Source organism: Palaemon carinicauda, chromosome 36 (assembly GCF_036898095.1).
Source record: "Palaemon carinicauda isolate YSFRI2023 chromosome 36, ASM3689809v2, whole genome shotgun sequence".
In the NCBI taxonomy this organism is placed as follows: domain Eukaryota; kingdom Metazoa; phylum Arthropoda; class Malacostraca; order Decapoda; family Palaemonidae; genus Palaemon; species Palaemon carinicauda.
Window position 1 is genome coordinate 18564071 of NC_090760.1, and position 19806 is coordinate 18583876.

The window sequence follows — 19806 nt, forward strand, 5'->3', positions numbered from 1 at the left end:
GTACTAGGTCTGATGCTGACACTGCTGCTGCTACTAGTTCTGATGCCGCTGTTGATGCTGCTGCTACTAATAGTTCCGATGCCACTGCTGATGTTGCTACTACTAGTTCTGATGCTACTGCTGCTACTAGTTTTGCTGCTGATGTAGCTGCTGCTTTTGCTACTAGTTCCAATGCCGCTACTGCTACTACTAGGTGTAATGCCGACACTGCTGCTACTACTAGGTGTTATGCCGACGCTGCTGCTACTACTAGGTGTAATGCCGACGCTGCTGCTACTAATAGGTGTAATGCCGACGCTGCTGCTACTACTAGTTCCGATGCCGCTGCTGATGCTGGTTCCAATGCCACTGCTGCTGCTGCTGCTACTAGTTTCGATGCCACTGCTGCTGCTACTACTGGTTCCGATGCCACAGCTGCTGCTGCTACTAGTTCCTATGCCGCTGCTGCTGCTGCTACTACTGGTTCCGATACCACTGCTGCTGCTGCTGCTGCTACTAGTTCCGATGCCGGTGCTACTTCTGCTGCTACTAGTTCCGATGCCGGTGCTGCTTTTGCTGCTGCTAGTTCCGATGCCGGTGCTGCTTCTGCTGCTGCTAGTTCCAATGCCGGTGCTGCTTCTGCTAGTTCCAATGCCGGTGCTGCTTCTGCTGCCGCTAGTTTTGATGCCGGTGCTGCCGGTGCTGCTGCTGCTGCTAGTTCTGATGCCGGTTCTGCTGCTGCTGCTAGTTCAGATGCCGGTTCTGCTGCTGCTGCTGCTGCTGCTAGTTCTGATGCCGGTTCTGCTGCTGCTGCTGCTAGTTCTGATGCCGGTTCTGCTGCTGCTGCTGCTAGTTTTGATGTCGGTTCTGCTGCTGCTGCTGCTAATTCTGATGCCGGTGCTGCTGCTGCTGCTAGTTCTGATGCCGGTGCTGCTGCTGCTGCTTGTTCAGATGCCGGTGCAGCTGCTGCTGCTAGTTCCGATGCCGGTGCTGCTGCTGCTGCTAGTTCCGATGCCGGTGCTGCTGCTGCTGCTAGTTCCGATGCCGGTGCTGCTGCTGCTGCTAGTTCCGATGCCGGTGCTGCTGCTAGTTCCGATGCCGCTGCTAATTCCGATGCCGCTGTTAATTCCGATGCCGCTGCTAGTTCCGATGCTGCTGCTGCTAGTTCCGAAGCCGCCCCTGCCGCTAGTTCCTATGCTAGTTCCGATGCTGGTGCCGCTGATGCTGCTGTTGCTGCTGCTTCTACTAGTTCCAATGCCGCTGCTGCTACTAGTTCCAATGCCGCTCCTGCTACTATTAGTTCCGATGCTGCTGGTGCTACTAGTTCCGATGCTGCTGCTAGTTCCGATGGTGCTGCTGCTACTAGTTCCAATGGCACAGCTTCTGCTGTGGCTGCTACTAGTTTTGATGCCGCCGCTGCTCTTGTTACTAGTCCTGATGCTGTTACTAGTTCCGATGCCGGTGCTTCTACTAGTTCCAATGCCACTGTTGCTGCTGCTTCTACTAGTTCCGATGCCACTGCTACTACTAGTTCTTATGCTGTTGTTGCTGCTGCTATTAGTTCCAATGCCGCTCATGCTACTACTAGTTTTGATGCCCCTGCTGCTGCTAGTTCCAAAGCTGCTGCTGCTGCTACTAGTTCCGATGCTGCTGCTGCTGCTGCTACTAGTTCCGATGCTGCTGCTGCTGCTGCTACTAGTTCCGATGCTGCTGCTGCTACTAGTTCCGATGCTGCTGCTACTAGTTCCGATGCTGCTGCTGCTGCTGCTACTAGTTCCAATGGCGCTGTTACTAGTTCTGATGCTGCTGCTGCTGCGGCTGCTACTAGTTTTGATGCCGCTGCTGCTCTTGCTACTAGTCCTGATGCTGTTACTAGTTCCGATGCTGCTGCTGCTGCTGCTGTTACTAGTTCCGATGGCGCTGTTACTAGTTCTGATGCTGCTGCTGCTACTACTAGTTTTGATGCCGCCGCTGCTCTTGTTACTAGTCCTGATGCTGTTACTAGTTCCGATGCCGGTGTTGCTGCTGCTTCTACTAGTTCCGATGCCACTGCTACTACTAGTTCTTATGCTGTTGTTGCTGCTGCTATTAGTTCCAATGCCGCTCATGCTACTACTAGTTTTGATGCTTCTGTTGCTGCTGCTATTAGTTCCAATGCCGCTCATGCTACTACTAGTTTCGATGCCCCTGCTGCTGCTACTAGTTCCGATGCCACTGCTACTACTAGTTCTTATGCTGTTGTTGCTGCTGCTATTAGTTCCAATGCCGCTCATGCTACTACTAGTTTTGATGCTTCTGTTGCTGCTGCTATTAGTTCCAATGCCGCTCATGCTACTACTAGTTCTGATGCTTCTGTTGCTGCTGCTATTAGTTCCAATGCCGCTCATGCTACTACTAGTTTCGATGCCCCTGCTGCTGCTGCTGCTACTAGTTCCGATGCCGCTGCTGCTGCTACTAGTTCCGATGCCGCTGCTGCTACTACTAGTTCCGATGCCGCTGCTGCTGCTAGTTCCAAAGCTGCTGCTGCTGCTACTAGTTCTGATGCTGCTGCTGCTGCTACTAGTTCTGATGCTGCTGCTGCTACTAGTTCCGATGCTGCTGTTGCTGCTACTAGTTCCACTGCTGCTGCTACTAGTTCCGCTGCTGCTGCTGCTGCTGCTGCTACTAGTTCCGATGGCGCTGCTGCTGCTGCTGCGGCTGTTACTAGGTCTGATGCTGCTGCGGCTGCTACTAGTTCCGATGCCGCTGCTGATGTTGCTGCTGCTTCTACTAGTTCCAATGCCGCTGCTGCTAGTTCCGATGCCACTGCTGCTACTAGTTCCGATGCCGCCGCCTCTGCTACTACTAGTTCCAATGCTGGTGGTGCTACTAGTTCCATTGCTGCTGCTGCTGCTGCTACTAGTTCCGTTACCGCTGCAGCTGCTGCTGCTACTACTACTAGGTCTATGCTGGCGCTGCAGCTACTACTAGTTCCGATGCCGCTGCTGCTGCTGCTACTGCTACTACTAGTTCCGATGCTGCTGCTGCTACTACTACTACTAGTCCTGATGCCGCTGCTGATGCTGCTGCTACTACTAGTTCCGATGCCGCTGCTGATGCTGCTACTACTAGTTTTGATGCTAATGTAGCTGCTGCTACTGCTACTACTAGTTCCGATGCCACTGCTGCTACTACTAGGTGTGATGCCGATGCTCCTGCTACTACTAGGTCTGATGTCGCCACTGCTACTACTACTAGTTCTGATGCACCTGCTGCTGCTGCTACTACTGCTAGTTCCGATGCCCCTGCTGCTGCAGCTGCTAGTTCCGATGCCGGTGCTCCTGCTGCTGCTAGTTCCAATCAGTGGCAGCCAGTTCCGATGACGCTGCTACTAGTTCCGATACCGCTGCTACTAGTTTCGATGCCACTGCTGCTACAAGTTTTGATGCCGCATCTGCTCCTGCTACAAGTTTTGATGCCGCATCTGCTCCTGCTACTAGTTTTGATGCTGCTGCGGCTGCGGCTATTACTAGTTCTGATGCCACCGTAGCTGCAGCTGCTACTAGTTCTGTTGCGGCGGCTACTAGTTCTGTTGCTGCTGCGACTACTACTAGTTCCGATGCCGCTGCTGCTGCTACTTCTTCCGATGCCGCTGTTTCTGCTGCTGCTACTACTTCCGATGCCGCTGCTGCTGCTACTGGTGCCGATGCCGCTGCTGCTGCTGCTACTAGTGCCGATGCCGCTGCTGCTGCTGCTACTAGTGCCAATGCCGCTGCTGCTGCTGCTGCTACTAGTTCCAATGCCGCTGCTGCTACTAGTGCCAATGCCAATGCTGCTGCTACTAATTCCGATGCCGCTGCTGCTGCTATTACTAATTCCGATGCCGCTGCTGCTGCTACTATTTCTGATGCTGACATGGCTGCTGCTGCTGCTGCTAGTTCCAATGCCGGTGCTGCTGCTGCCGCTGTTGCTGCTGCTAGTTCCGATGCCGGTGCTAGTTCCGAAGCTGCCGCTGCTTCTGTTGCTAGTTCTGATGCTACTGCTGCTTCTACTAGTTCTAATGCCGCTGCTGCTTCTTCTAGTTCTGATGCCGCTGTTGCTGCTGCTACTAGTTCCGATGCCGCTGTTGCTGCTGCTACTAGTTCCGATGCCCCTGTTGCTGCTGCTACTAGTTCCGATGCCCCTGTTGCTGCTGCTAGTTCCGGTGCCGCTGCTGGTGCTAATAGTTCCGATGCCGCTGCTGCTGATAGTTCCAAAGCCGCTGCTGCTGCTACTAGTTCCAAAGCCGCTGCTGCTGCTACTAGTTCCAAAGCCGCTGCTGCTGCTACTAGTTCCAAAGCCGCTGCTGCTACAAGTTTTGATGCTGCATCTGCTCCTGCTACTAGTCTTGATGCGTTGCTGCTGTTACTAGTTCCGATGGCGCAGCTTCTGCTGCGGCTGTTACTAGTTTTGATGCCGCCGCTGCTCTTGCTACTAGTCTTGATGCTGTTACTAGTTCCGATGCCGCTGCTTCTACTGCTGCTAGTTCCAATAATGCTGCTGCTGTTAGTTCCAATGCCGCTGTTGCTGCCGCTGTTACTGCTGCTTCTGCTAGTTTCAGTGCCGCTGCTGCTTCAACTAGTTCCAATGTCACTGCTACTACTGCTACTATTCCAATGCCACTCATGCTACCACTAGTTCTGATGCTGCTGCTGCTGCTACTAGTTCCGATGCTGCTGCTGCTGCTACTAGTTCCGATGCTGCTGCTGCTACTAGTTCCGATGCAGCTGCTGCTACTAGTTCCGATGCCGCTGCTGCTACTAGTTCCGATGCCGCTGCTGCTACTAGTTTTGATGCCGCATCTGCTCCTGCTACTAGTTCTGATGCCGTTGCTACTGTTACTAGTTCCGATGGCGCTTCTTCTACTGCGGCTGTTACTAGTTTTGATGCCGCCGCTTCTCTTGCTACTAATCCTGATGCTGTTAATAGTTCCGATGCTGCTGCTTCTGCTGCTGCTGTTGCTGCTGCTTCTACTAGTTCCAATGCCGCTGCTGCTGCTTCTACTAGTTCCGATGCCGCCGCCTCTTTTGCTGCTACTAGTTCCAATGCCGCTCATGCTACTACTAGTTCCGATATCCCTGCTGCTGCTACTAATTCCAATGCCGCTGCTGCTGCTACTACTTCCGATGCTGCTGCTGATGCTACTACTACTAGGTCTGATGCTGACGCTGCTGATGCTACTACTACTAGGTCTTATGCCGACGCTGCTGCTGCTACTAGTTCCGATGCCGCTGCTGATGCTGCTGCTACTACTAGTTCCGATGCTGCTGCTGATGCTGCTACTACTAGTTTTGATGATGATGTAGCTGCTGCTACTGCTACTACTAATTTTGATGCCACTGCTGCTACTACTAGGTGTGATGCCGCTGCTGATGCTGCTGCTACTACTAGGTCTGATGATGATGCTGCTACTACTACTATTTCTGATGCCCCTGCTGCTGTTAGTTCCGATGACCCTGCTGCGGCTGTTGCTGCTGCTGCTAGTTCCGATGCCGGTGCTCCTGCTGCTGCTAGTTCCAATGCCGATGCCGCTGCTGCTAGTTCCAATGCCGATGCCGCTGCTACTAGTTCCGATGCCGCTGCTACTAGTTTCGATGCCACTGCTGCTACAAGTTTTGATGCCGCATCTGCTCCTGCTACTAGTTTTGATGCTGCCGCTGCTCCTGCTTCTAGTCCTGATGCCGTTGCTGCTGTTACTAGTTCTGATGATGGTGCTGCTGCTGCGGCTGTTACTAGTTCTCAAGCTGCTGCTGTTGCGGCTGTTACTAGTTCCGATGCCACTGTAGCTGCAGCTGTTACTAGTTCTGATGCTGCTGCTACTAGTTCTGCTGCTGCGGCTGCTACTAGTTCCGTTGCTGCTGCTACTACTTCCGATGCAGCTGCTTCTGCTGCTGCTATTAGTTCCGATGCAGCTGCTTCTGCTGATGCTACTAGTTCCGATGCAGCTGCTGCTACTACTAGTCCCAATGCCGGTGCTGCTGCTACTACTAGTCCCAATGCCGGTGCTGCTGCTACTACTAGTCCCAATGCCGGTGCTGCTGCTGCTGCTGCTAGTTCCGATGCCGGTGCTGCTGCTGCTAGTTCCGATGCCGGTGCTAATTCCGATGCCACGGCTGCTGCTAGTTCTGATGCTGCTGCTACAAGTTTTGATGCTGGATCTGCTCCTGCTACTAGTCTTGATGCGTTGCTGCTGTTACTAGTTCCGATTGCGCTGCTTCTGCTGCGGCTGTTACTAGTTCTAATGCTGCTGCTGCTGCGTCTGCTACTAGTTTTGATGCCGCCGCTGCTCTTGCTACTAGTCTTGATGCTGTTACTAGTTCCGATGCCGCTGCTTCTGCTGCTGCTAGTTCCAATAATGCTGCTGCTGTTAGTTCCAATGCCGCTGCTGCTGTTGCTGTTGGTTCTACTAGTTCCAATACCGCTACCGCTGTTACTGCTGCTTCTGCTAGTTTCAATGCCGCTGCTGCTTCAACTAGTTCCAATGCCACTGCTACTACTGCTACTATTCCAATGCCACTCATGCTACTACTAGTTCCGATGCCCCTGCTGCTGCTACTGCTAGTTCCAAAGCTGCTGCTGCTGCTGCTACTAGTTCCAAAGCTGCTGCTGCTGCTGCTACTAGTTCCGATGCTGCTGCTGCTGCTACTAGTTCCGATGCCGCTGCTGCTACTAGTTCTGATGCCGCTGCTGCTACTAGTTCTGATGCCGCTGCTGCTACTAGTTCCGATGCTGCTGCTACAAGTTTTGATGCCGCATCTGCTCCTGCTACTAGTTCTGATGCCGTTGCTACTGTTACTAGTTCCGATGGCGCTGCTTCTACTGCGGCTGTTACTAGTTTTGATGCCGCCGCTTCTCTTGCTACTAATCCTGATGCTGTTACTAGTTCCGATGCTGGTGCTTCTGCTGCTGCTGTTGCTGCTGCTTCTACTAGTCCCAATGCCGCTGCTGCTGCTTCTACTAGTTCCGATGCCGCCGCCTCTTTTGCTGCTACTAGTTCCAATGCCGCTCATGCTACTACTAGTTCCGATGTCCCTGCTGCTGCTACTAATTCCAATGCCGCTGCTGCTGCTACTAATTCCAATGCCGCTGCTGCTGCTACTACTACTAGGTCTGATGCTGACGCTGCTGATGCTACTACTACTAGGTCTTATGCCGACGCTGCTGCTGCTACTAGTTCCGATGCCGCTGCTGATGCTGCTGCTACTGCTAGTTCCGATGCTGCTGCTGATGCTGCTACTACTAGTTTTGATGCTGATGTAGCTGCTGCTACTGCTACTACTAATTTTGATGCCACTGCTGCTACTACTAGGTGTGATGCCGCTGCTGATGCTGCTGCTGCTACTACTAGGTCTGATGACGACGCTGCTACTACTACTATTTCTGATGCCCCTGCTGCTGTTAGTTCCGATGCCCCTGCTGCGGCTGTTGCTGCTAGTTCCGATGCCGGTGCTCCTGCTGCTGCTAGTTCCAATGCCGATGCCACTGCTACTAGTTCCGATGCCACTGCTGCTACAAGTTTTGATGCCGCATCTGCTCCTGCTACTAGTTTTGATGCTGCCGCTGCTCCTGCTTCTAGTCCTGATGCCGTTGCTGCTGTTACTAGTTCTGATGACGGTGCTGCTGCTGCGGCTGTTACTAGTTCTCAAGCTGCTGCTGTTACTAGTTCCGATGCCACTGTAGCTGCAGCTGCTACTAGTTCCGATGCTGCTGCTACTAGTTCTGCTGCTGCGGCTGCTACTAGTTCCGTTGCTGCTGCGACGACTACTACTTCCGAAGCCGCTGCTGCTGCTACTACTTCCGATGCAGCTGCTTCTGCTGCTGCTATTAGTTCCGATGCAGCTGCTTCTGCTGATGCTACTAGTTCCGATGCAGCGGCTGCTACTACTAGTCCCAATGCCGGTGCTGCTGCTGCTGCTAGTTCCGATGCCAGTGCTGCTGCTGCTAGTTCCGATGCCGGTGCTAATTCCGATGCCACGGCTGCTGCTAGTTCCGATGCTGCTGCTGCTGTTACTAGTTCCAATGGCGCCGCTGCTGCTGTTGCTGTTAGTTCCGTTGCAACTGCTGCTGCTGCTACTAGTTCCGATGCTGCTGCTACAAGTTTTGATGCTGCATCTGCTCCTGCTACTAGTCCTGTTGCGTTCCTACTGTCACTAGTTCCGATGCCGCTGTAGCTGCAGCTGCGGCTGCGGCTGCTACTAGTACCGATGCTGCTGCGGCTGCTACTAGTTCCGATGCCGCTGCGGCTACTAGTTCCGCTGCTGCTGCGGCTACTACTAGTTCCGATACCGCTGCTGCTCCTACTAGTTCCGATGCCGCTGCGGCTACTACTAGTTCCGATGCCGCTGCTGCTGCGGCTACTACTAATTCCGATACCGCTGCTGCTCCTACTAGATCCAATGCCGCTGCTGCTGCTGCTACTAGTTCCAATGCCGCTGCTGCTGCTGCTGCTACTAGTTCTGATGCCACCGCTGCTGATGCTGTTACTAGTTCCGATGCCGCCGCTGCTGATGCTGTTACTAGTTCTGATAGCTGGTGCTGCCGCTACTAGTTCCGATGCGGCTGCCGCTGCCGCTGCGGCTTCTGCTACTAGTTCCAATGCCGCCGCTGCTGATGCTGCTGCTACTACTAGTTCTGATGCCGCTGCTGATGCTGCTGCTACTACTAGTCCTGATGGCGCTGCTACTATTAGTTTTGATGCTGCTGCTGATGCTGCTACTATTAGTTTCAATGCTGACATAGCTGCTGCTATTGCTGCTACTAGTTTAAATGCCGCTGCTACCACTAATTCTGATGCCGCTGCTGATGCTGCTACTACTAGGTGTGATGCCGACGCTGCTACTACTAGGTCTGATGCCATTGCTGCTGCTACTACTAGTTCTGATGCCATCGCTGCTACTAGTTCTGATGCCGCTGCTGCTGCTACTACTAGTTCCAAAGCAGCAGCTGCTGCTACTACTAGTTCCGATGCTGATGTGGCTGCTGTTGCTGCTACTAGTTCCGATGCCACTGCTGCTGCTACTAGTTCCTATGCCGCTGCTGCTGCTACTACTAGTTCCAATGTCGCTGCTTCTGCTATTAGTTCTGAAGTCGCTGCTGCTACTAAGAGTTCCGAAGCCGCCGACGCTGCAGCTGCTGCTGCTAGTTCTGAAGCCGCTGCTGTTACTACTAGTTCCGAAGCTGCCAGTGCTTCAGCTTCTGCTACAAGTTCCGATGCCGCTGCTGCTACTACTAGTTCCAATACCGCTGATGCTCCTACTAGATCCAATGTCGCTGCAGCTGCTGCTACTTGTTCCGAAGTCCCCGCCGCTGCTTCTGCTTCTACTAGTTCAGAGGCTGCTTCTGCTACTAGTTCCGATGCTGCTGCTGCTGCTGCTAGTTCCGATGCTGCTGCTGCTGCTGCTAGTTCCGATGCTGCTGCTGCTGCTGCTAGTTCCGATGCTGCTGCTGCTGCTGCTGCTAGTTCCGATGCTGCTGCTGCTGCTGCTGCTAGTTCCGATGCTGCTGCTGCTACTAGTTCCGATGCCGCTGCTGCTGCTACTAGTTCCGATGCCGCTGCTGCTGCTATAAGTTTGGATGCCGCATCTGCTCTTGCTACTCATCCTGATGCCGTTGCTGCTGTTACTAGTTCCGATGGTGCTACTTCTTCTGCGGCCGTTACTAGTTTTGATGCCGCCGCTGCTCTCGCTACTAGTCCAGATGCTGTTACTAGTTTCGATGCCTCTGCTCCTGCTGCTAGTTCAGATGCCGGTGCTGCTGCTAGTTCTGATGCCGGTGCTGCTGCTAGTTCTGATGCCGGTTCTGCTGCTGCTGCTGCTAGTTCTGATGCCGGTTCTGCTGCTGCTGCTGCTAGTTCTGATGCCGGTTCTGCTGCTGCTGCTGCTAATTCTGATGCCGGTGCTGCTGCTGCTGCTAGTTCTGATGCCGGTTCTGCCACTGGTGCTTCTAGTTTTGATACCGCTGCTGCTGTTGCTGCTAGTTCCAATGCCGCTGCTGCTGTTGCTGCTAGTTCCAATGCCGCTGCTGCTGATGCTACTAGTTCCGATGCCGCTGCTGCTGATGCTACTAGTTCCGATGCCGCTGCTGCTGATGCTACTAGTTCTGATGCCGGTGCTGCTGATACTACTAGATCCAGTGCCGCTGCTGCTATTTCCAGTTCTGGTGCCGCTGCTGATGATGCTACTAGTTCCAGTGCCGCTGCTGATGATGCTACTAGTTCCAGTGCCACTGCTGCTACTTCTATTTCCGGTTCCGCTGCTGCTACTTCTAGTTCCGATGCCCCTGCTGCTGCTGCTAGTTCCAATGCCGCTGCTGCTACTTCTAGTTCCGATGCCCCTGCTGCTGCTGCTAGTTCCAATACTGGTGCTGCTGCTGCTACTGCAGCAGCTGCTAGTTCCAATGCCGCTGCTGCTACTAGTTCTGATGCCGCTGCTACTGCTACTAGTTCCGATGCGGGTGCTGCTGATGCTACTAGTTCCAGTGCCGATGCTGCTGATGCTACTAGTTCTAGTGCCGCTGCTGCTACTAGTTCCAATGCCGCTGCTACTGCTGCTAGTTCCGATGCTGCGGCTACTAGTTCCAATGCCGCTGGTACTGCTACTAGTTCCGATGCTGCTGCTACTAGTCCTGATGCCGTTGCTGCTGTTACTAGTTCCGATGGCGCTGCTGCTGCGGCTGTTACTAGTTCTGATGCTGCTGCTGTTGCGGCTGTTACTAGTTCCGATGCCACCGTAGCTGCAGCTGCTACTAGTTCTGTTGCGGCTGTTACTATTTCCGATGCCGCTGCTGATGCTGTTATTACTAGTTTTGATGCTAATGTAGCTGCTGTTACTGCTACTACTAGTTCCGATGCCACTGCTGCTACTACTAGGTGTGATGCCGACGCTCCTGCTACTACTAGGTCTGATGTCGCCACTACTACTACTACTAGTTCTGATGCCCCTGCTGCTGCTGCTGCTGCTAGTTCCGATGCCCATGCTGCTGCAGCTGCTAGTTCTGATGCCGGTGCTCCTACTGCTGCTGCTAGTTCCAATCAGTGGCAGCCAGTTCTGATGCCGCTGCTACTAGTTCCGATGCCGCTGCTACTAGTTTTGATGCCACTGCTGCTACAAGTTTTGATGCCGCATCTGCTCCTGCTACTAGTTTTGATGCCGTTGCTGCTGTTACTAGTTCTGATGCTGCTGCTGCTGCTGCGGCTGTTACTAGTTCTGATGCTGCTGCTGTTGCGGCTGTTACTAGTTCCGATGCCGCTGCAGCTGCAGCTGCTACTAGTTCTGTTGCGGCTGTTACTAGTTCCGATGCCACCATAGCTGCAGTTGCAGCTGCTACTAGTTCCGATGCTGCTGCTGCTGCTACTAGTTCTGATGGTGCCTCTGCTGCTGCTGCTACTAGTTCCTGTGCCACTGCTGCTACTAGTTCCTGTGCCGCTGCTGCTACTAGTACTAGGTCTGATGCTGACACTGCTGCTGCTACTAGTTCTGATGCCGCTGTTGATGCTGCTGCTACTAATAGTTCCGATGCCACTGCTGATGTTGCTACTACTAGTTCTGATGCTACTGCTGCTACTAGTTTTGCTGCTGATGTAGCTGCTGCTTTTGCTACTAGTTCCAATGCCGCTACTGCTACTACTAGGTGTAATGCCGACACTGCTGCTACTACTAGGTGTTATGCCGACGCTGCTGCTACTACTAGGTGTAATGCCGACGCTGCTGCTACTAATAGGTGTAATGCCGACGCTGCTGCTACTACTAGTTCCGATGCCGCTGCTGATGCTGGTTCCAATGCCACTGCTGCTGCTGCTGCTACTAGTTTCGATGCCACTGCTGCTGCTACTACTGGTTCCGATGCCACAGCTGCTGCTGCTACTAGTTCCTATGCCGCTGCTGCTGCTGCTACTACTGGTTCCGATACCACTGCTGCTGCTGCTGCTGCTACTAGTTCCGATGCCGGTGCTACTTCTGCTGCTACTAGTTCCGATGCCGGTGCTGCTTTTGCTGCTGCTAGTTCCGATGCCGGTGCTGCTTCTGCTGCTGCTAGTTCCAATGCCGGTGCTGCTTCTGCTAGTTCCAATGCCGGTGCTGCTTCTGCTGCCGCTAGTTTTGATGCCGGTGCTGCCGGTGCTGCTGCTGCTGCTAGTTCTGATGCCGGTTCTGCTGCTGCTGCTAGTTCAGATGCCGGTTCTGCTGCTGCTGCTGCTGCTGCTAGTTCTGATGCCGGTTCTGCTGCTGCTGCTGCTGCTGCTAGTTCTGATGCCGGTTCTGCTGCTGCTGCTGCTAGTTTTGATGTCGGTTCTGCTGCTGCTGCTGCTAATTCTGATGCCGGTGCTGCTGCTGCTGCTAGTTCTGATGCCGGTGCTGCTGCTGCTGCTTGTTCAGATGCCGGTGCAGCTACTGCTGCTAGTTCCGATGCCGGTGCTGCTGCTGCTGCTAGTTCCGATGCCGGTGCTGCTGCTGCTGCTAGTTCCGATGCCGGTGCTGCTGCTGCTGCTAGTTCCGATGCCGGTGCTGCTGCTAGTTCCGATGCCGCTGCTAATTCCGATGCCGCTGTTAATTCCGATGCCGCTGCTAGTTCCGATGCTGCTGCTGCTAGTTCCGAAGCCGCCCCTGCCGCTAGTTCCTATGCTAGTTCCGATGCTGGTGCCGCTGATGCTGCTGTTGCTGCTGCTTCTACTAGTTCCAATGCCGCTGCTGCTACTAGTTCCAATGCCGCTCCTGCTACTATTAGTTCCGATGCTGCTGGTGCTACTAGTTCCGATGCTGCTGCTAGTTCCGATGGTGCTGCTGCTACTAGTTCCAATGGCACAGCTTCTGCTGTGGCTGCTACTAGTTTTGATGCCGCCGCTGCTCTTGTTACTAGTCCTGATGCTGTTACTAGTTCCGATGCCGGTGCTTCTACTAGTTCCAATGCCACTGTTGCTGCTGCTTCTACTAGTTCCGATGCCACTGCTACTACTAGTTCTTATGCTGTTGTTGCTGCTGCTATTAGTTCCAATGCCGCTCATGCTACTACTAGTTTTGATGCCCCTGCTGCTGCTAGTTCCAAAGCTGCTGCTGCTGCTACTAGTTCCGATGCTGCTGCTGCTGCTGCTACTAGTTCCGATGCTGCTGCTGCTGCTGCTACTAGTTCCGATGCTGCTGCTGCTACTAGTTCCGATGCTGCTGCTACTAGTTCCGATGCTGCTGCTGCTGCTACTAGTTCCAATGGCGCTGTTACTAGTTCTGATGCTGCTGCTGCTGCGGCTGCTACTAGTTTTGATGCCACTGCTGCTCTTGCTACTAGTCCTGATGCTGTTACTAGTTCCGATGCTGCTGCTGCTGCTGCTGCTACTAGTTCCGATGGCGCTGTTACTAGTTCTGATGCTGCTGCTGCTACTACTAGTTTTGATGCCGCCGCTGCTCTTGTTACTAGTCCTGATGCTGTTACTAGTTCCGATGCCGGTGTTGCTGCTGCTTCTACTAGTTCCGATGCCACTGCTACTACTAGTTCTTATGCTGTTGTTGCTGCTGCTATTAGTTCCAATGCCGCTCATGCTACTACTAGTTTTGATGCTTCTGTTGCTGCTGCTATTAGTTCCAATGCCGCTCATGCTACTACTAGTTTCGATGCCCCTGCTGCTGCTACTAGTTCCGATGCCACTGCTACTACTAGTTCTTATGCTGTTGTTGCTGCTGCTATTAGTTCCAATGCCGCTCATGCTACTACTAGTTTTGATGCTTCTGTTGCTGCTGCTATTAGTTCCAATGCCGCTCATGCTACTACTAGTTCTGATGCTTCTGTTGCTGCTGCTATTAGTTCCAATGCCGCTCATGCTACTACTAGTTTCGATGCCCCTGCTGCTGCTGCTGCTACTAGTTCCGATGCCGCTGCTGCTGCTACTAGTTCCGATGCCGCTGCTGCTACTACTAGTTCCGATGCCGCTGCTGCTGCTAGTTCCAAAGCTGCTGCTGCTGCTACTAGTTCTGATGCCGCTGCTGCTGCTACTAGTTCCGATGCCGCTGCTGCTGCTAGTTCCAAAGCTGCTGCTGCTGCTACTAGTTCCGATGCCGCTGCTGCTGCTACTAGTTCCGATGCCGCTGCTGCTACTACTAGTTCCGATGCCGCTGCTGCTGCTAGTTCCAAAGCTGCTGCTGCTGCTACTAGTTCTGATGCTGCTGCTGCTGCTACTAGTTCTGATGCTGCTGCTGCTACTAGTTCCGATGCTGCTGTTGCTGCTACTAGTTCCACTGCTGCTGCTACTAGTTCCGCTGCTGCTGCTGCTGCTGCTGCTACTAGTTCCGATGGCGCTGCTGCTGCTGCTGCGGCTGTTACTAGGTCTGATGCTGCTGCGGCTGCTACTAGTTCCGATGCCGCTGCTGCTAGTTCCGATGCCACTGCTGCTACTAGTTCCGATGCCGCCGCCTCTGCTACTACTAGTTCCAATGCTGGTGGTGCTACTAGTTCCATTGCTGCTGCTGCTGCTGCTACTAGTTCCGTTACCGCTGCAGCTGCTGCTGCTACTACTACTAGGTCTATGCTGGCGCTGCAGCTACTACTAGTTCCGATGCCGCTGCTGCTGCTGCTACTGCTACTACTAGTTCCGATGCTGCTGCTGCTACTACTACTACTAGTCCTGATGCCGCTGCTGATGCTGCTGCTACTACTAGTTCCGATGCCGCTGCTGATGCTGCTACTACTAGTTTTGATGCTAATGTAGCTGCTGCTACTGCTACTACTAGTTCCGATGCCACTGCTGCTACTACTAGGTGTGATGCCGATGCTCCTGCTACTACTAGGTCTGATGTCGCCACTGCTACTACTACTAGTTCTGATGCACCTGCTGCTGCTGCTACTACTGCTAGTTCCGATGCCCCTGCTGCTGCAGCTGCTAGTTCCGATGCCGGTGCTCCTGCTGCTGCTAGTTCCAATCAGTGGCAGCCAGTTCCGATGACGCTGCTACTAGTTCCGATACCGCTGCTACTAGTTTCGATGCCACTGCTGCTACAAGTTTTGATGCCGCATCTGCTCCTGCTACAAGTTTTGATGCCGCATCTGCTCCTGCTACTAGTTTTGATGCTGCTGCGGCTGCGGCTATTACTAGTTCTGATGCCACCGTAGCTGCAGCTGCTACTAGTTCTGTTGCGGCGGCTACTAGTTCTGTTGCTGCTGCGACTACTACTAGTTCCGATGCCGCTGCTGCTGCTACTTCTTCCGATGCCGCTGTTTCTGCTGCTGCTACTACTTCCGATGCCGCTGCTGCTGCTACTGGTGCCGATGCCGCTGCTGCTGCTGCTACTAGTGCCGATGCCGCTGCTGCTGCTGCTACTAGTGCCAATGCCGCTGCTGCTGCTGCTGCTACTAGTTCCAATGCCGCTGCTGCTACTAGTGCCAATGCCAATGCTGCTGCTACTAATTCCGATGCCGCTGCTGCTGCTATTACTAATTCCGATGCCGCTGCTGCTGCTACTATTTCTGATGCTGACATGGCTGCTGCTGCTGCTGCTAGTTCCAATGCCGGTGCTGCTGCTGCCGCTGTTGCTGCTGCTAGTTCCGATGCCGGTGCTAGTTCCGAAGCTGCCGCTGCTTCTGTTGCTAGTTCTGATGCTACTGCTGCTTCTACTAGTTCTAATGCCGCTGCTGCTTCTTCTAGTTCTGATGCCGCTGTTGCTGCTGCTACTAGTTCCGATGCCGCTGTTGCTGCTGCTACTAGTTCCGATGCCCCTGTTGCTGCTGCTACTAGTTCCGATGCCCCTGTTGCTGCTGCTAGTTCCGGTGCCGCTGCTGGTGCTAATAGTTCCGATGCCGCTGCTGCTGATAGTTCCAAAGCCGCTGCTGCTGCTACTAGTTCCAAAGCCGCTGCTGCTGCTACTAGTTCCAAAGCCGCTGCTGCTGCTACTAGTTCCAAAGCCGCTGCTGCTACAAGTTTTGATGCTGCATCTGCTCCTGCTACTAGTCTTGATGCGTTGCTGCTGTTACTAGTTCCGATGGCGCAGCTTCTGCTGCGGCTGTTACTAGTTTTGATGCCGCCGCTGCTCTTGCTACTAGTCTTGATGCTGTTACTAGTTCCGATGCCGCTGCTTCTACTGCTGCTAGTTCCAATAATGCTGCTGCTGTTAGTTCCAATGCCGCTGTTGCTGCCGCTGTTACTGCTGCTTCTGCTAGTTTCAGTGCCGCTGCTGCTTCAACTAGTTCCAATGTCACTGCTACTACTGCTACTATTCCAATGCCACTCATGCTACCACTAGTTCTGATGCTGCTGCTGCTGCTACTAGTTCCGATGCTGCTGCTGCTGCTACTAGTTCCGATGCTGCTGCTGCTACTAGTTCCGATGCAGCTGCTGCTACTAGTTCCGATGCCGCTGCTGCTACTAGTTCCGATGCCGCTGCTGCTACTAGTTTTGATGCCGCATCTGCTCCTGCTACTAGTTCTGATGCCGTTGCTACTGTTACTAGTTCCGATGGCGCTTCTTCTACTGCGGCTGTTACTAGTTTTGATGCCGCCGCTTCTCTTGCTACTAATCCTGATGCTGTTAATAGTTCCGATGCTGCTGCTTCTGCTGCTGCTGTTGCTGCTGCTTCTACTAGTTCCAATGCCGCTGCTGCTGCTTCTACTAGTTCCGATGCCGCCGCCTCTTTTGCTGCTACTAGTTCCAATGCCGCTCATGCTACTACTAGTTCCGATATCCCTGCTGCTGCTACTAATTCCAATGCCGCTGCTGCTGCTACTACTTCCGATGCTGCTGCTGATGCTACTACTACTAGGTCTGATGCTGACGCTGCTGATGCTACTACTACTAGGTCTTATGCCGACGCTGCTGCTGCTACTAGTTCCGATGCCGCTGCTGATGCTGCTGCTACTACTAGTTCCGATGCTGCTGCTGATGCTGCTACTACTAGTTTTGATGATGATGTAGCTGCTGCTACTGCTACTACTAATTTTGATGCCACTGCTGCTACTACTAGGTGTGATGCCGCTGCTGATGCTGCTGCTACTACTAGGTCTGATGATGATGCTGCTACTACTACTATTTCTGATGCCCCTGCTGCTGTTAGTTCCGATGACCCTGCTGCGGCTGTTGCTGCTGCTGCTAGTTCCGATGCCGGTGCTCCTGCTGCTGCTAGTTCCAATGCCGATGCCGCTGCTGCTAGTTCCAATGCCGATGCCGCTGCTACTAGTTCCGATGCCGCTGCTACTAGTTTCGATGCCACTGCTGCTACAAGTTTTGATGCCGCATCTGCTCCTGCTACTAGTTTTGATGCTGCCGCTGCTCCTGCTTCTAGTCCTGATGCCGTTGCTGCTGTTACTAGTTCTGATGATGGTGCTGCTGCTGCGGCTGTTACTAGTTCTCAAGCTGCTGCTGTTGCGGCTGTTACTAGTTCCGATGCCACTGTAGCTGCAGCTGTTACTAGTTCTGATGCTGCTGCTACTAGTTCTGCTGCTGCGGCTGCTACTAGTTCCGTTGCTGCTGCTACTACTTCCGATGCAGCTGCTTCTGCTGCTGCTATTAGTTCCGATGCAGCTGCTTCTGCTGATGCTACTAGTTCCGATGCAGCTGCTGCTACTACTAGTCCCAATGCCGGTGCTGCTGCTACTACTAGTCCCAATGCCGGTGCTGCTGCTACTACTAGTCCCAATGCCGGTGCTGCTGCTGCTGCTGCTAGTTCCGATGCCGGTGCTGCTGCTGCTAGTTCCGATGCCGGTGCTAATTCCGATGCCACGGCTGCTGCTAGTTCTGATGCTGCTGCTACAAGTTTTGATGCTGGATCTGCTCCTGCTACTAGTCTTGATGCGTTGCTGCTGTTACTAGTTCCGATTGCGCTGCTTCTGCTGCGGCTGTTACTAGTTCTAATGCTGCTGCTGCTGCGTCTGCTACTAGTTTTGATGCCGCCGCTGCTCTTGCTACTAGTCTTGATGCTGTTACTAGTTCCGATGCCGCTGCTTCTGCTGCTGCTAGTTCCAATAATGCTGCTGCTGTTAGTTCCAATGCCGCTGCTGCTGTTGCTGTTGGTTCTACTAGTTCCAATACCGCTACCGCTGTTACTGCTGCTTCTGCTAGTTTCAATGCCGCTGCTGCTTCAACTAGTTCCAATGCCACTGCTACTACTGCTACTATTCCAATGCCACTCATGCTACTACTAGTTCCGATGCCCCTGCTGCTGCTACTGCTAGTTCCAAAGCTGCTGCTGCTGCTGCTACTAGTTCCAAAGCTGCTGCTGCTGCTGCTACTAGTTCCGATGCTGCTGCTGCTGCTACTAGTTCCGATGCCGCTGCTGCTACTAGTTCTGATGCCGCTGCTGCTACTAGTTCTGATGCCGCTGCTGCTACTAGTTCCGATGCTGCTGCTACAAGTTTTGATGCCGCATCTGCTCCTGCTACTAGTTCTGATGCCGTTGCTACTGTTACTAGTTCCGATGGCGCTGCTTCTACTGCGGCTGTTACTAGTTTTGATGCCGCCGCTTCTCTTGCTACTAATCCTGATGCTGTTACTAGTTCCGATGCTGGTGCTTCTGCTGCTGCTGTTGCTGCTGCTTCTACTAGTCCCAATGCCGCTGCTGCTGCTTCTACTAGTTCCGATGCCGCCGCCTCTTTTGCTGCTACTAGTTCCAATGCCGCTCATGCTACTACTAGTTCCGATGTCCCTGCTGCTGCTACTAATTCCAATGCCGCTGCTGCTGCTACTAATTCCAATGCCGCTGCTGCTGCTACTACTACTAGGTCTGATGCTGACGCTGCTGATGCTACTACTACTAGGTCTTATGCCGACGCTGCTGCTGCTACTAGTTCCGATGCCGCTGCTGATGCTGCTGCTACTGCTAGTTCCGATGCTGCTGCTGATGCTGCTACTACTAGTTTTGATGCTGATGTAGCTGCTGCTACTGCTACTACTAATTTTGATGCCACTGCTGCTACTACTAGGTGTGATGCCGCTGCTGATGCTGCTGCTGCTACTACTAGGTCTGATGACGACGCTGCTACTACTACTATTTCTGATGCCCCTGCTGCTGTTAGTTCCGATGCCCCTGCTGCGGCTGTTGCTGCTAGTTCCGATGCCGGTGCTCCTGCTGCTGCTAGTTCCAATGCCGATGCCACTGCTACTAGTTCCGATGCCACTGCTGCTACAAGTTTTGATGCCGCATCTGCTCCTGCTACTAGTTTTGATGCTGCCGCTGCTCCTGCTTCTAGTCCTGATGCCGTTGCTGCTGTTACTAGTTCTGATGACGGTGCTGCTGCTGCGGCTGTTACTAGTTCTCAAGCTGCTGCTGTTACTAGTTCCGATGCCACTGTAGCTGCAGCTGCTACTAGTTCCGATGCTGCTGCTACTAGTTCTGCTGCTGCGGCTGCTACTAGTTCCGTTGCTGCTGCGACGACTACTACTTCCGAAGCCGCTGCTGCTGCTACTACTTCCGATGCAGCTGCTTCTGCTGCTGCTATTAGTTCCGATGCAGCTGCTTCTGCTGATGCTACTAGTTCCGATGCAGCGGCTGCTACTACTAGTCCCAATGCCGGTGCTGCTGCTGCTGCTAGTTCCGATGCCAGTGCTGCTGCTGCTAGTTCCGATGCCGGTGCTAATTCCGATGCCACGGCTGCTGCTAGTTCCGATGCTGCTGCTGCTGTTACTAGTTCCAATGGCGCCGCTGCTGCTGTTGCTGTTAGTTCCGTTGCAACTGCTGCTGCTGCTACTAGTTCCGATGCTGCTGCTACAAGTTTTGATGCTGCATCTGCTCCTGCTACTAGTCCTGTTGCGTTCCTACTGTCACTAGTTCCGATGCCGCTGTAGCTGCAGCTGCGGCTGCGGCTGCTACTAGTACCGATGCTGCTGCGGCTGCTACTAGTTCC

The 19806-nt window shown here is 53.5% G+C and overlaps 1 protein-coding gene across 1 annotated transcript; it reads left to right on the forward strand.

The window, feature by feature from the left end:
- Window positions 1-17: 17 nt before the first annotated feature.
- Window positions 18-19747, forward strand: LOC137628508 (pneumococcal serine-rich repeat protein-like; the record flags this gene model as incomplete). Its single annotated transcript, XM_068359660.1, has 19 exons — window positions 18-1485; window positions 1568-1586; window positions 1724-2436; window positions 2940-3281; window positions 3323-4502; window positions 4714-6180; window positions 6267-6528; window positions 6648-8039; window positions 8126-8529; window positions 8627-9399; window positions 9694-10290; window positions 10378-10998; window positions 11031-13085; window positions 13189-13201; window positions 13291-13871; window positions 14519-14860; window positions 14902-16081; window positions 16293-17942; window positions 18250-19747. Coding segments are annotated over 19 exons (16557 nt in total), but the record flags the coding sequence as incomplete, so codon positions are not given.
- Window positions 19748-19806: the final 59 nt, after the last annotated feature.